At 54.6% G+C, this 11,387-nt stretch overlaps 2 protein-coding genes across 2 annotated transcripts in view; both read left to right on the forward strand.

Moving 5' to 3' along the window:
* The window catches only part of LOC105524683 (mucin-12-like), a 17,205-nt gene extending 9,935 nt beyond the window's left edge, over positions 1-7,270 (forward strand). The window contains exons 6-12 of the mRNA XM_011960044.1: positions 1,376-1,530; positions 1,904-1,975; positions 2,065-2,227; positions 2,961-3,122; positions 4,652-4,728; positions 6,638-6,726; positions 6,932-7,270. Coding sequence (XP_011815434.1) covers positions 1,376-1,530; positions 1,904-1,975; positions 2,065-2,227; positions 2,961-3,122; positions 4,652-4,728; positions 6,638-6,726; positions 6,932-6,973 — 760 coding nt within the window. The 3' untranslated portion in view covers positions 6,974-7,270. The remainder of the gene's footprint in view (positions 1-1,375; positions 1,531-1,903; positions 1,976-2,064; positions 2,228-2,960; positions 3,123-4,651; positions 4,729-6,637; positions 6,727-6,931) is intronic.
* Positions 7,271-8,470: 1,200 nt separating this feature from the next.
* MUC17 (mucin 17, cell surface associated) overlaps positions 8,471-11,387 on the forward strand; it is a 45,138-nt gene continuing 42,221 nt past the window's right edge. The window contains exon 1 of the mRNA XM_011960045.1: positions 8,471-8,534. Coding sequence (XP_011815435.1) covers positions 8,471-8,534 — 64 coding nt within the window. The remainder of the gene's footprint in view (positions 8,535-11,387) is intronic.

The following is an 11,387-nucleotide window of genomic DNA, read 5'->3' on the forward strand; positions in this document are numbered from 1 at the left end:
ACCGTGCCCAGCTTCTAAAGGGTCTTATGAGAGACACGGGCATTGGTATCCCCAGATGGATGTCGCTGGAAGTCCTGGGAGTGGGATGAGATGGCCCAGGTCGGGGGTGAGGGAGGGTCATAGCACAAAACGAGGGTCTCCCAGGAAAAAAGCCGGAAAGCACCAACATTTAAGATCTAGCCAGAGCCCCCAGTGGAGAGTAGAAAGAGGCAGACAGAGGAGTGGGAAGGGTCCCTCAAGGGTGCCGTGTCCTTATAGCAGGGAAGAGAGGGTCCCGGTGCCCCAACCTTGCCCCTGGCTCAGCATTGGCCCCCTGGTCTTTCTCTCCATTTTGGCTCAGGATATTTTTTTGTTCAAGTCCTCCTGAGTCCTACTACTGACTTACCTTTTAAAATGACAGTGACAGGTGACTTGCCTTGTCTCAAGACCTCTCCCCTCAGCTGCATCATTGGCTATCGAAAAAGTAGCTTCTAGGTTAGAAACTTACCTTTCTTTTTCTTTCTTTATTTTTAAAATTTTAAGATATGGGGTCTTGCTCTGTTGCCAGAAGTGCAGTGGTGCAATCATAGCTCTCCGCAGCCTCAAACTCCTGGGCTCAAGTGATCCTCCTGCCGCAGCCTCCTGAGTAGCCGGGACTACAAGTGTGCACCACCTTGGCTGGCTAATTTCTGTATCTTTTGTAGAGATGGTGTCTCACCATGTTGCCCAGGCTGGTCTTGAACTCCTGGCCTCAAGCAATCCTCCTACCTTGGCCTGCCAAAGTGCTGGGATGATAGGCATGAGCCACCTCACTTCCTGCCCTGTACTTCCTTTTTAAGGCTAAATAATATTCCACAATAGACCACATTTTGTTTCTCCATTTGTCTGTTGATGGACCCTTGGTTTGCATCCACCTTTCGGCTATGGTAAATAATGCTACTGAAAACATGAGGGTACAAATATAAATTCAAGACCTGCTTTCAGTTATTTTGTGTATATACCCAGAAGTAGAATTGCTGGATCATGCATTAATTCTATTTTACATTTTTTGAGGAACTCCATACTGGTTTCCATAGCAGCTGCACTATTTTACTTTCGCATCAACAGGACACAGGGATTCAAATTTCTCCACCTGTTCATCCAAGAGCCTCTATTTTGCGAGAGATGAATTTCACTCGTTGGCATTTATCATGATCACTGATATATTTGAGTTCTTGAATCGTTTTGCTCTCATCCCTCTGTCTGGGTGGTCAGCTGCTGGAGGGAAGACTCTGTATTCTTTCTCACCTGTGGGGCACATGGCTGCTTCATCTCCTAATACCCCTCTGGGTGCTTGGTCTCCACTTGCTGGCTGGGTGGTGACATGGGTAACTGATGAAACAATTTCTACTTCCAGCAACGGTAGCATTGTGGTCAAGAATGATGTCATCCTGGAGGCAGACTACACTTCAGAGTATGAAGAACTGTTTGAAAACCTGGTAGAGATTGTAAAGGCCAAGATTATGAATGAAACAAAAGCAGCTCATCATCATGATCGTGATTTCTGCAGAGGTAGGCTCACCTAAAACCCCTTGACACCTGTGGGTGTCTTGGAGATCGTGACCTTCATCTCTCCCTCCCCTATCTCTTCTTTCTTCTGGGACTCCCAAGACTCCTGCCACAGGAACTCAGAAGCCAGGCCCAGGATGCCTTCCCCAGATCCCAAAGCTGCTCCCAACAGCCTCCTATCAGTCCCAGGCTGAGGCTGTCATATCCCCATTTGAGCCTTCTCATAAGCCCAGCTGCATGTCTAGGTTAGGTAAAGACCCCACGGGTATTGGCCCAGGGGAGGGCATAGTATAGAAGAAGAGAGAGGCCTGGCTACCCCCAGGAAGGCAGAGGGAAGTGTTTCTGTTCCATCTTCCTTCCCATCCACTCTCTGCAGAGGCCATACTGTGCTATAGTGGAGAGGACACTTTCGTGGATTCATCGGTGACACTGGGCTTTGACTTCCAGGGTAAGCAGCTGTGTGGAGTGTGGGCACTAAGAGTGGGGGCTGGGGTGCTTTGGCCAGGCTCATGCGTGCTGCCCGCCCCTCTCCCCCAGAGCAATGCACCCAGAAGGCTGCCAAAGAATATGCCCAGTTCTACTACGCAGATGTCTTGGATGGGAAGCTGGCCTGTGTGAACAAGTGCACCAAAGGAACGAAGTCCCAAATGAACTGTAACCTGGGCATCTGTCAGCTGCAACGCAGTGGTCCCCGCTGCCTGTGAGTGTCCCCACAAGCCCAGCGCCTACTCTGTCCTGGTGGTAGGGCCCTCCCCCTCCCCAGCAGTCACCCACAGGGTGGGGGGATTGAGTAGAACTTGGCAGGTGCCTCCTCCCCACTCCTGGACATCCCTCTCCCCTGTATCCTCATCCCCACCCCCCACCCCCATAAGAGTGAGGAGTAGGAGTAGATTATAGACACAGAAGTCCCAGAGCTGGGCAATCCCTTCCTGAGAAAGTTCATGCTATCAAGTTCCAAATCTGTCTCTATCTCTATCTGTGTCTGTATCTCTACCTCTACCTATCTATATTGCTAATTTCCCTTACATCATCCCAGCCATGCTGTCACGGTTACCTCTAGCTGCAGCCAGAGCACTAAGTCCACAGACCATAAATTAGAGTGCAAAAAAAAAAACATGATAACAGGCCCATTTAAGTGGCAGATGATTAGAGATTAGATGGGTGAATGGCATGTGTCTGGCACGAGACACCCAACACTCTCGGGTCCCCTTGAGCCCTAGTCATTTCAATTTCTGATCTGCAGTCTCCAGGTCCCCCCAACTCCAGTGCCCATCAGCCTGAGGAAGTCAGGGACCCAGGCCCTCTGGGGGCTGAGCTCCAGCCCTTGGAGTGAGGGAGATCTGGTTTCCTGTGTTTAGGAGAGTGGGTTTGCCCTTGGGATATTGGATGTGAGGGATCCCGCGGCGTCAGCCTGAGTTTGTCTGTGTCCCCAGGTGCCCAAATACAGACACACACTGGTACTGGGGAGAGACCTGTGAATGGAACATCGCCAAGAGCCTTGTGTATGGCATCGTGGGGGCTGTGGTGGCGGTGCTGCTGCTCTCATTGATCATCCTGGTCATCTTATTCAGCCTATCCCAGAGAAAACTGCACAGGTGAGCTTGTGGGGCCAGCACCGCAGGCCCAGAGACAGGGGACAGACCCTGGGGCAGCCACTGTCTGAATGTCCTAAGGCTCTGCTCCTTCTAGGCCAACAGTCAGAGAGGTCAGCTGAGGCCAGACGGGGTGCCCAGACCCTCCCAGCCCCGGGTACAGCAAAGGGCGGCCTTCCTATAGGATATATAATTTGGCAGAGTGTTTTAGTTCACTTTCTGCTATTATAACAGAATACCACCACTGGGTAATTGTAAACAATAGAAGTTTATTTGGCTCACAGTTTTGGAGGCTGGGAAGTCCAAGATCAAGGGGCTGCATCTGGTGAGGACTTTCTTGCTGCATCACAGCATGGCAAGATGGCAGTCTGCATCACATGGACAGAGAGGAAGAGAGGGCTGAACTCACTTTTTTTTTTCTTTTCCTTAAGAGACAGGGTCTTGCTCTCACCCAGGCTGGAGTGCAGTGGCATGATCTCAGCTCACTGCGACCTCTGCCTCCCAGGTTGAAGTGATTCTCGTGCCTCAGCCTCCTGAGTAGCTGGGATTACAAGTGCATTCCACCATGCCTGGCTAATTTTTGTATTTTTAGTAGAGATGGGGTTTCACCATGTTGACCAGGCTGGTCTCGAACTCCTGACCTCGAATGATCCACCCACCCTGGCTTCCCAAAGTGCTGGGATTATAGGTGTGAGCCACTGTGCCCAGCCCTAAATCAAATTAAATTAAATTAAATTAAATGTTTTGTAGAGATAGGGTCTCACTATATTGCCCAGGCTGGTCTGAAACTCCTGGCCTCAAGCAGTCCTCTCACCTCAGCCTCCAAAATTGTTGGGATTACAGGCGTGAGCTGCCTTCCCCTGGCTGTCTGCACTCGCTTTTATTACACACCCACTTTCAAGATAATGACATTAATTCATTCACGAGGACAGCACCTTCATGACCTAATCACGTCTTCAAGGTCCTACCTCTCAGCTTTGCTGTGTTGGGGGTTAAATTTCCAATGCATGAACTTTAAGGGACACGTTCAAACCATAACACAGAGACTGGAAACAGAAGCTTATGTGTGGAAATTAGACTATGTAATGACATTCCCCGTGGTTAGTTATCACTCACCTGGCCACCACAGAGCACGGCACCACATGGGGAAGCTGAGATGGAGCATCTGGGTCTCGCTTTTCCCAGCTGTAAAATGGGATAAGATGCACCTGTGAAGGTTGCTGGGAAACCCTGGCACAGTACTTGGCCCGAAGTTGGCAATTGAAAGGAGCTACCCTATGCCCCCATCTCATGGATATGGAAATTGAGGCCCACTAAAGGGAGTGAGGGGCAGCCGGGAGGCCTGGCCAGTGCCTGCCTTGGAAGAGGGGATGCCATGGTGATGCTACCTTTCGTTCTCTGCCATCATCGCTGCCGTCTCTGACTTGGGGTGTGGCTGTGACTGTCCCCTCAAGGGAAGCTGAAGGTCTGGGTCCACCAAGTCCCTCCTCAGCTTCCTTGACTACAGCTGCTCACGGCATTTCTGTCTGCAGGCAACAGTATGATATGCCTCAAGAGTGGCGAAACGAAGGCACCCCTGGCACCTTCCAGAAGACGGCCATCTGGGAAGGTACCTCTAGTTAAGGGCAAGGGGATGAGCAGAGCTGGAGGGTGAAGAAAGGCAGGGTGGTGCCTGTGCCTGTGGGGGTGACGTGGGGTCCTGCCCCCCTTCACGGTGGCTGTGGCTGACAGCCCCGGACCCAAACACCGCCCCTGCTGTGTGCAAGGGTGCAGGAGTGGTTGAGAACCAGATCCTGCCCCTAAAGACCAACTCAGTGAGGGCATCCAATGCACACTCAGCTAAGCGGGGTGATAGGGCCATTCCCAGGGCAGAGGGAGCAGAGGGGAGGACCTGACCCAGCCTGGGTGGGGATGGGGGATCAGATAAACCCTGAGGTGAGACTAATTCTTGAGCAGGTGGGTAAGCAGGTGCTCTTCCTCCTTCAACAGAGGGGGACCCCAGTAAGCAGGGAGGACTTATCCCAGTGAGGATAAGGGAAAGGGCACCCCAGGCAGGGGGACTGCATGAGAAACGCCTGCAGTTGGGAAAGAGCTTGCTTTTGGTGGGGAAGGGAAGGCAGGTCAATCTCACAAAGAGTGAGGGACATGAGGTTGGCAGGGCTTCAGGAACAGGGTGGGGGAGTTGAGGGGCTTTGGCGCCCCACTTTTTTTTTTTTTTTTGAGACGGAGTCTCGCTCTCTGGCCCAGGCTGGAGTACAGTGGCGTGATCTTGGCTCACTGCAACCTCTGTCTCCCAGGTTCAAGCGATTCTCCTGCCCTCAGCCTCCCTAGTAGCTGGGATTACAGGCATGCCACCACGCCCAGCTAATTTTTGTATTTTTAGTAGAGATGGTAGAAACGGGGTTTCATCATGTTGGCCAGGCTGGTCTTGAACTCCGGACCTTAGGTGATCCACCCGCCTTGGCCTCCAAAGTGCTGGGATTACAGGCGTGAACTACCATGCCTGGCCACATTTTGAATTTTTTTTACTCAAAAGGCCATTCTGGGAGCACTAAAGCAGGGAGACCAGGTGGAGGAAGTAAGGCTGAGGGGCAGGGGAGGAAGAGGAGACACAGCCTGGTGGAGGTGAGGCTGAGGGGGTGGTAGAGGTGAGGTTGAGAGGGTGGAGGAGGGAGAGGGAGTGAGGGAGGATTTCCAGGATTGTCTGAGCTGACCCTTGGGCCCTGAGGGATGGGGGAGAAGCAGCCGGTGGGGCACACTGAGTTGGGGGGCTGGTGGGTGCTGAGGGGAAGGCTGCAAGGCTGGTGCTTGTCTGAAGCTCCGGGAGGGGTCTGCAGCCTGAACCACGGACTGGAATAGAGATTTGTCCATTCATCGGGGAGAATGCAGAGTGAGAAGTGAGGAGGGTGAAAGTGGAACCTCCCCCCCCCCGCGCCCCCGGGGAGCCACCATAGACGGACAGGTAGGGCATGAGGACCCCGACCTCGAAGGAGGCAGGAAAAGAGGGATCAGAGGTGCAGGGAGAGTCCCGGAGTCAAGAGAGTGAGTGGTTCTGCGGGACCAGGAAGTAAGTGATCGCTGTGCTCCGGGAGGATGCTGGAAGAAGATTTCAAGCGCAGCTGTTTTGCCTGCTATGGCTACCGTTGCTATGAGGGAGTGTGGCCCTGCTGACCCAGAGCCAGCCCTGCCTCCCGCTCCACTCTGACCTCATCCCCGAGTCCAGGGCTGCACGCACGCTCCTCTGTGGCCCGGGCTACCACCCCGTGCATGTGAGGAAGTTCTGCTCCGCTCCCTCCTGTTCCGGGGTCCAGCGGGCGGCTCCCCAGGCAGGCTCGGCACTTACGCGCTGCCCAGTGATGCAGGGGCGGGGGGAGGGGTAGTGGTCGGCAGTGGGAAAGGGTGTAGGGTAGATGCGGGGCTGACTCTTTTGCTGGAAGAAATCCCCACTGCCCCGGAGTCCTCCCCCCACCCCACCCCCCACCAAGGCTCCCATCACTCAGCACCGCCTCTCCCTACAGACCAGAATCTGAGGGAGAGCAGATTCGGCCTTGAGAACGCCTACAACAACTTCCGGCCCACGCTGGAGACTGTTGACTCAGGCACAGAGGTGACTCAGCTGCGAGCTGCCCCCACCCTCTGAGGCTGCTCCACTTCCTTTGGGGTTCCCTCTTCCCCTGGGACTTCCTCCCTTCCCCTGGGACTCCCTCCTCCTCCTGGGGATCCCTCCTACCCCCAGGGCTCCCTCCTCCCCCTGGGGCTCCCTGTTTCCCGGGTCTGCCCCTTGGCCTCACCTCTTCTCTCCTGCCCCCCAGCTCCACATCCAGAGGCCGGAGATGGTAGCATCTGCTGTGTGAGCCAGTGGAGGCCTCCCACCCTCATCTATCTCTGGACAGGAGAGCGGCAAACACAGGGCCCACCACAGACCGCAGTTCCCCGGGGTTGGTCAAGAGGAGACTGAAGTCGGGCCCTGAAGCGGGTCCTGCTCTGAGCTGACAGACTTGGCCTGTCCCAGGCCTGTGCTCCTGCTGGGGGCTATAAGGCCTTCCATCCAGGAGCTCCCAGACTCCCAGAAGCCTCAGCACCCCTGTCTCCTCCTGGGTGACTCCCCACTCTGGAATTTCCCTACCAATAAAAGCAAATCTTAAAGCTCAGAATGTGAAGTGAGAGGTTTCCTTCCCCTCCTTCTGCAGTGGGGGTCAGGTGGGGGGTCAGAGTCCTCCCAGGACTGGCTGCTGAATCGGTCATGGAACGAACGCTCTGGGCCCCTTCCTGTGTCCTGGCAGGGAGCCGCCTCCTCTGCTCCAGTCAGGACAGGGCTAGGCCTGAGTCTGCTGAGGTCCCTGTGGCAGAAAAGCCTAAGGTCAGGTTCTGGGGACAGGAGAGGACTTCAGGTTCAACCCCAGTTGGCCAGGGAGTGAGCATTTGGCTCTGTTGGGCTTGCACAGGGCAGGGTCACTCCAGATGGCCATGGGAGCTGTGCTTACCTCGGAACCCACAGACCAGACCTAACAACTCCCTGGCCCAGGCATGGCCATGTCTTCAGGGCATACTTATAGGACAATAAGAAGGGTTATTTTATTTGTTTATTTTTTCTGAGACAGAGTCTTGCTCTGTCGCCTGGGCTGGAGTACGGTGGCATGATCTTGGCTTGCTGCAACCTCTGTCTCCCAGGTTCAAGCGATTCTCCTGCCTCAGCCTTCTGAGTAGCTGGGATTACAGGTGCCTGCCACCATGTCTGGCTGATTTTTGTATTTTTAGTAGAGATGGGGTTTCATCATGTTGGTGAGGCTGATCTGAAACTCCTGATCTCAAGTGATCTGCCCTCGTCACCCTCCCAAAGTGCTGGGATTACAGGTTTGAGCCACCATACCCAGCCAATAAGAAGGGTTAGAAAAGAGACAAACGGGGTGTCCCTCCTAGGGGTTAGAGTTAAATGCAGGCGGTACCCTCCTTGTTTCTCGGCTCAGGCCCGGCCCCTCTTGCCCATCTCCCACCACCCATGGTGGGGGAATCTCATCAGTTCTCCCCTGGCTCCCGCAGGCCCCCTGGGCTGCCCCTCTATTGGGGTGATAAAGCTGATAACCCTCATGCCTATGAGCTGCTGGACCAGAGAGAGGCACCCCCTCCCTCTGCCCTTTGGCCTGAAACAGGCCCTGCACCCCAAGTCATGAGGGAAGCTTCCAGACTGACTCAGGCTCAGGCTGGTCCCTACTCCCCAGTGTCTCAGGGACCAAAGGTCTCTGGCACCCATTTATTTATGAGTTTCTTTCTCTGAGGCTCATTTGCCAGTTCCTCCTGGGGTAACGGGCAAGTGAGACGTGTTTGGAGCTCTGATGCCGAGGCCAGGGACCATGGCGCTGTGTCTGCTGACCTTGGTCCTCCTGATCTTGTCCCCACAAGCTGCTGCAGAGCATGGTGAGTGACCCCCATGCCCTGCTGCCCACGAGGCCCCCATCCCAGGGGCCAGCCTGCTCTGTCTGCTCATCCCCGAGGGAGGGCTGCCTCCAAGGCACCAATGGGGGGGCCCTCTGCCTGGAGCTCAGCCCTGTGCCCACCCCCTGGACTTTTCTTCTCACCCCAGCAAGCTTTGGCGGGAAGAGCCAGGGCATTGGAGCCTTGTCCAGTTGAGGGTCTCTGAGCCTTAGTTTCCCCTTCTGAGCCTCAGGCTCCCCTCCAGAAAATAAGAATAATAACACTTGCTTTTCAGGGCTGCTGCTAGGATTGACAACAGCCTCCCCCAGGCATGATCCCTGGCACAAGACTGATGCTCAACCCATGTTAGGGTCTGTCCTTACCCAGTGAATGTTCCTGCTAACTCCCTGTCACCTCCCACACCAGCACACCCTGCTGTGTGCCCCGGGGAATGTTTCTGGGATATAGCCACACGGGCACAAAATGGGGTTTCAGAAGCCCCAGATTCTAATCCTGCCATGAACCAGCTGTGCACCCTGGGGCCACTCAGTTCATCTCCTGTCTCAGTCTCCCCAAAAGACAAGGCATTAGGACCTCTGAGGATCGTTCCAGCTCAGCTACTTTGGGCTTCTTGGTCATGGGGACCTGGGGACTCAGGGCAGGAGGGATAACTGTGGTTCCAGTTGGACCCTCCCGAAGCGTCCTCTGGACCTCACCAGCCCCCAGAGAAGGGCGCAGGGGAACCAAGACAGAAACTGGACCCATAGACCTCAGGGTCCCTGCCCCTCGAGATGTCACCCTGTGGCGATGTCACCCAGACCTGCCAGCCCATTCATCATAATGAAAACACTCCCTTACACTTTCTGTGCCTCCCAGATCCTTGGTGATGTGTCTCTAATAACAGCATCTTAGCCATGACCTTTTGTTTCCCTCTCAACCCTCCTCCCCGCTCGGTTTCCTTTTCTTTTTTCTTTTTCCTTTTTTTTTTGTTTTTTTTGAGACGGAGCCTCACTCTGTCACCCGGGCTGGAGTGCTGTAGTGCGATGTTGGCTCACTGCAGCCTCCACCTCCCAGGTTCAGGCAATTCTCCTGCTTCAGGCTCTTGAGTAGCTGGGATTACAGCCACGCGCCACCATGCCCAGCTAATTTGTGTATGTTTTTAGTAGAGACAGGGTTTCACCATGTTAACCAGGCTGGTCTCAAACTCCCGACCTCTGGTGGTCCTCCCACCTTGGGCTCCCAAAGTGCTGGGATTACAGGGGTGAGCCACCGCTCCCGGCCCCCTCCTTTCTTTCTCTCTGCTCCTTCCATCCCTCTTCCTGGGTTCTTCTAGCCCCTTCCTTCCCCCTCTCTTCTCTTTCTTCTTCTCCCCACCTCTCCTTGGCCCCCTCCTGGCCTCTCCTAACTTTCTGCATGTTATCACTGATTTCATCCCTAGCCTCAGTCTCCACCTCTGTAGAATGTGACCTTTCAGACCCTGTTCCTGCTTTCCAGGATTCTGTGGCTCCTCCGTCTCTGCGACTGTCATCGGCTGTCCTCTGGGGCCCTGGCCAGCTTTGAGCAGCCTCTGACCCTTTCCATGTCCCCTCTCCAGGGACCCATAGCCCCACCCCCGCTCAAGTCATTGGGCTGGAGATACCGGGGCAGGGCGTGGGTCTAGAGAGAGAGCTGGTCCTTCTCAGCAAACACACCCTCTCATCCTGCAGATCACCTGGTTATATTGCATGTCAACAAAACACAATGTCCTGTCTGTTGGCCCAGCCCTGTCCTGCTGTCACAGATGCCCTCTTACCCCCACACCCAGCATGAGGGCCACCAAGGCCTGAGTGCTCAGTCACCTGTCCATGGCAGGTATCCCTCTGTCCTCCCCGCATCCCTGTCTAGGGCTCTTTCCCCATCTAATGCTTCCATCACCATCCCATTCTTGTCCCCGAGAGATTCTTTTTTTTTTTTGAGACAGAGTCTAAGTCTGTCGCCCAGGCTGGAGTGCAGTGTGTGATCCCAGCTCACTGCAACCTCCACCTCCTGGGTTCAAGCAATTCTCCTGCCTCAGCCTCCCGAGTAGCTGGGATTACGGGTGCACGCTACCACACCCAGCTAATTTTGTATTTTTAGTAGAGATGGGCTTTCACTATGTTGGCCAGGGTGGTCTTGAACTTGGAACCTCAGGTGATCCACCTGCCTCGGCTTCCCAAAGTGCTGGGATTACAGGCATGAGCCACTACACCTGGTACCCTCCTGAGAGATTCTAAGGAAACTTCAAATGTCTACCTCAGTTCCCTACTCCCATGAACAAGGCTCCCCTCCCAGGCCTGGTGCGGTGGCTCATGCCTATAATCCCAGGCCTATTGGGAGGCCAAGGTGGAAGGATCACTTGAGCCTAGGAGTTTGAGACCGTCCTGGGCAACATAGCAAGACCCCATCTCTACAACAAAGTAGCTGGGCATGGTGGTGCATGCCTGTGTCCCACCTACCTGGAAGGGTGAGCTGGGAGGACTTCTTGAGTCTGGGAGGTCAAGGCTGCCGTGAGCTGTGATTGCACTACTGCACTCCAGCCTGGATGACAGAGTGAGACCCTGTCTGCAAAAAAACCAAAAACACCCACCTCCTCCAGGGAGCCTTCCAGGAATCTGTACTAACTCTCCTTGCCTCAAACCCACCCCTGCAACCACAGGGGACCAGAAAAAAATGTAGTTGTTGCTCCCTGGGGCTGTCATTATAAAGTACTGCAATCTTGGTGCCTTAGGACAACAGAAACGGATTGCCTCGCTGTCCTGGAGGCTGGAAATCTAAAACCGAGGCATCACAGGGCCATGCTCCCTCTGAAGTCGCCAGGGGAGGGTCTGTCCCAGGCCT

This window comes from Colobus angolensis, unplaced genomic scaffold (genome assembly GCF_000951035.1).
Source record: "Colobus angolensis palliatus isolate OR3802 unplaced genomic scaffold, Cang.pa_1.0 Scaffold500, whole genome shotgun sequence".
NCBI lineage: Eukaryota > Metazoa > Chordata > Mammalia > Primates > Cercopithecidae > Colobus > Colobus angolensis.